The sequence below is a fragment of the Crocodylus porosus genome, unplaced genomic scaffold (assembly GCF_001723895.1).
Source record: "Crocodylus porosus isolate Cpor-Errol unplaced genomic scaffold, CroPor_comp1, whole genome shotgun sequence".
Lineage (NCBI taxonomy): Eukaryota > Metazoa > Chordata > Crocodylia > Crocodylidae > Crocodylus > Crocodylus porosus.
In genome coordinates, this window is record NW_017728907.1 from 29,533,261 (window position 1) to 29,535,317 (window position 2,057).

General features: G+C 43.8%; 1 protein-coding gene across 1 annotated transcript in view; it reads right to left on the reverse strand.

The window, feature by feature from the left end:
• LOC109307251 (hornerin-like) overlaps window positions 1-2,057 on the reverse strand; it is a 60,066-nt gene that overhangs the window by 28,005 nt on the left and 30,004 nt on the right. Inside the window, exons 23-24 of the mRNA XM_019531038.1 lie at window positions 1,473-1,505; window positions 452-487 (exon numbers count right to left, since the gene is read on the reverse strand). Of these exons, the coding sequence (XP_019386583.1) occupies window positions 452-487; window positions 1,473-1,505 (69 nt within the window). The remainder of the gene's footprint in view (window positions 1-451; window positions 488-1,472; window positions 1,506-2,057) is intronic.

The window sequence follows — 2,057 nt, forward strand, 5'->3', positions numbered from 1 at the left end:
GATGACCCCTTCTTTCCATTGGGTGTAAGCCTCCTTTTTAGCAAGGAGACATTCCCGGATGCTTTTGGTGAGCCACAGAGGCTTGTGTGCTCTCCTGCTCCCTTTGATCCTCGTTGGGATTACCTTCCTTTGGCCTTGGAGGATCATCTCCCCTTGGTCTCCTTATTTAAAGCATTCTTATGTTTCTTGTATGCCAAGAGGTTTTGTCTCTTCCCTTAGATGCTTCCTTACATTTGAGGAGTTATTCAGCTGATAGCAAAGGGACACATTCTGATACTCACAAGAAGTAGCACCTGACTGCATGAATGGTTTTCTTGATTTCAGTAGTATCACTTGTAGGGTAAGGTGCTACCTCAGCATGAGAAAGGGAGGCACAATCAAGTGCACAGCAATGAGTTGTTTAGAATCAAGACTAAAAACAAATACATTCCTCAAGAGAATGAACTCTTACCTGGTTAGAAGAGTCCTGTGAGGAAGTGGACTGACTCTGTGAAGAATCCATAAATCAGTTATTTCCCTGGAGAATGTGCATGTAGATATGGGGTATGCACACAGGGTATGAAGGAGATAAAGAGTATGCTTTCTCCATTTTGTTCCCTCCACTCTGCCCCCTTGTACTATGGAAAGGTTTCATAGAATGCAAGTAGTAAAGAGGTATTGGGGGAACTGATGGGGGTCCCTGGAAATTTCTGCCACCACTAATGTCCTATTGTTTGTTCACTTTTCTTTCAATTTTCTGCTGCTGAGCAGCAGTTACTGCAGCATCACAGTGAAGGACCTTGTTGTGAGCTTACATTTTACAATTCATTTCAAACACTAAATTAATTTTATTATGGCTTCAGTGTGGCCACACTGCCAAGAAGCCAGCGTGCTCTCTGAGGACTTGGATCACTGCTGAAGTTACAGGCTGGGACTGAAGAGGGTAAACCTTGCTATTCCAAAGAGACAATGTTGGTGTGGGGGGAGAAGGTCCTTAGTGGGGAAGGAGAGGAAATCCTCAGGCATATTCTTCCTTCTGAGCCACTTTTGAGGGTGAGACAGACTGATCTGGAGCCACAACGTAATTAGGTTAAAGAAAGGCTGCTAATTAAGCTGGAGTAAAATTTTGAAAGCCCCTTTGCTTCTCTGAAAGTCAAAAGGACTTCAGTTCCAAAGTAGTCTAGGTGCTTTAGTTAATCTGAGTTGATGTCACTGAAAGGAGGTATGCAACAATGCATGTGGAATTCTTCAAACAAAATTTTGCAACAACAGAAAACTTCATGAAACCTGCACAAATTATTTGAGAATCAAGTCAATAGTTTTGATTGCAGCATTGTGATACAGCATGTAAAACAGAACACAATGGGCAAAAATGGACATGCCTATAACTTTTCCCTAAGGCAACAGGGATGCAACATAGACATACCAAATGTGTTCCACTACAAAGACCCAATTTGAGACAGATCTTAGTACTGCCAGAAAAGGTTGTTTACCTCATAACAGGAACTGCTGTCATATGGAGCACCCTGTAAAAAAAAAGAAAAGAAAAAAATTTCTTCCAAACAAGTTATTTTTCTTTCTGAAGTTTCTTGTATCTCCTCTTTTTTCCTCATTACTGACTTCACTATAGCTACTTCACCCTAGTTTAGCTTCATCCTTGAGTCCCTTTTCTTTCTTTCATATCCAGACTTTTGCCATTAAATTGCTCTGGGGCGTGTGCTGAGAGAGATGGGCGCACAGGTGGTTTTCTCTTCTATCCTGCCAGTGAGTGGACGAGGCAGACAGCATGAAACGTGCATCGTGGAGACCAACTGGCAGCTACAGGAATGGTGCTTCAAGGTGGGCTTTGGCTTCCTCGCCATGACTGGCACATCACGACGAGAGACATGTTTGGATGGGATGGGCTCCACCTTTCCCCTAAAGGTAAGCATGTATTCTCTTCTAGGTTGGCGGACCTCCTCCAGCGGGTTTTAAACTAGGCTCATCGGGGGAAGGGGAAGATGAGGGCGGAGGAAACATCAGACTGCCAGACCAAACAGCACCCACAACTACAGCCCAGCCCAGACCAACGAGCGAAA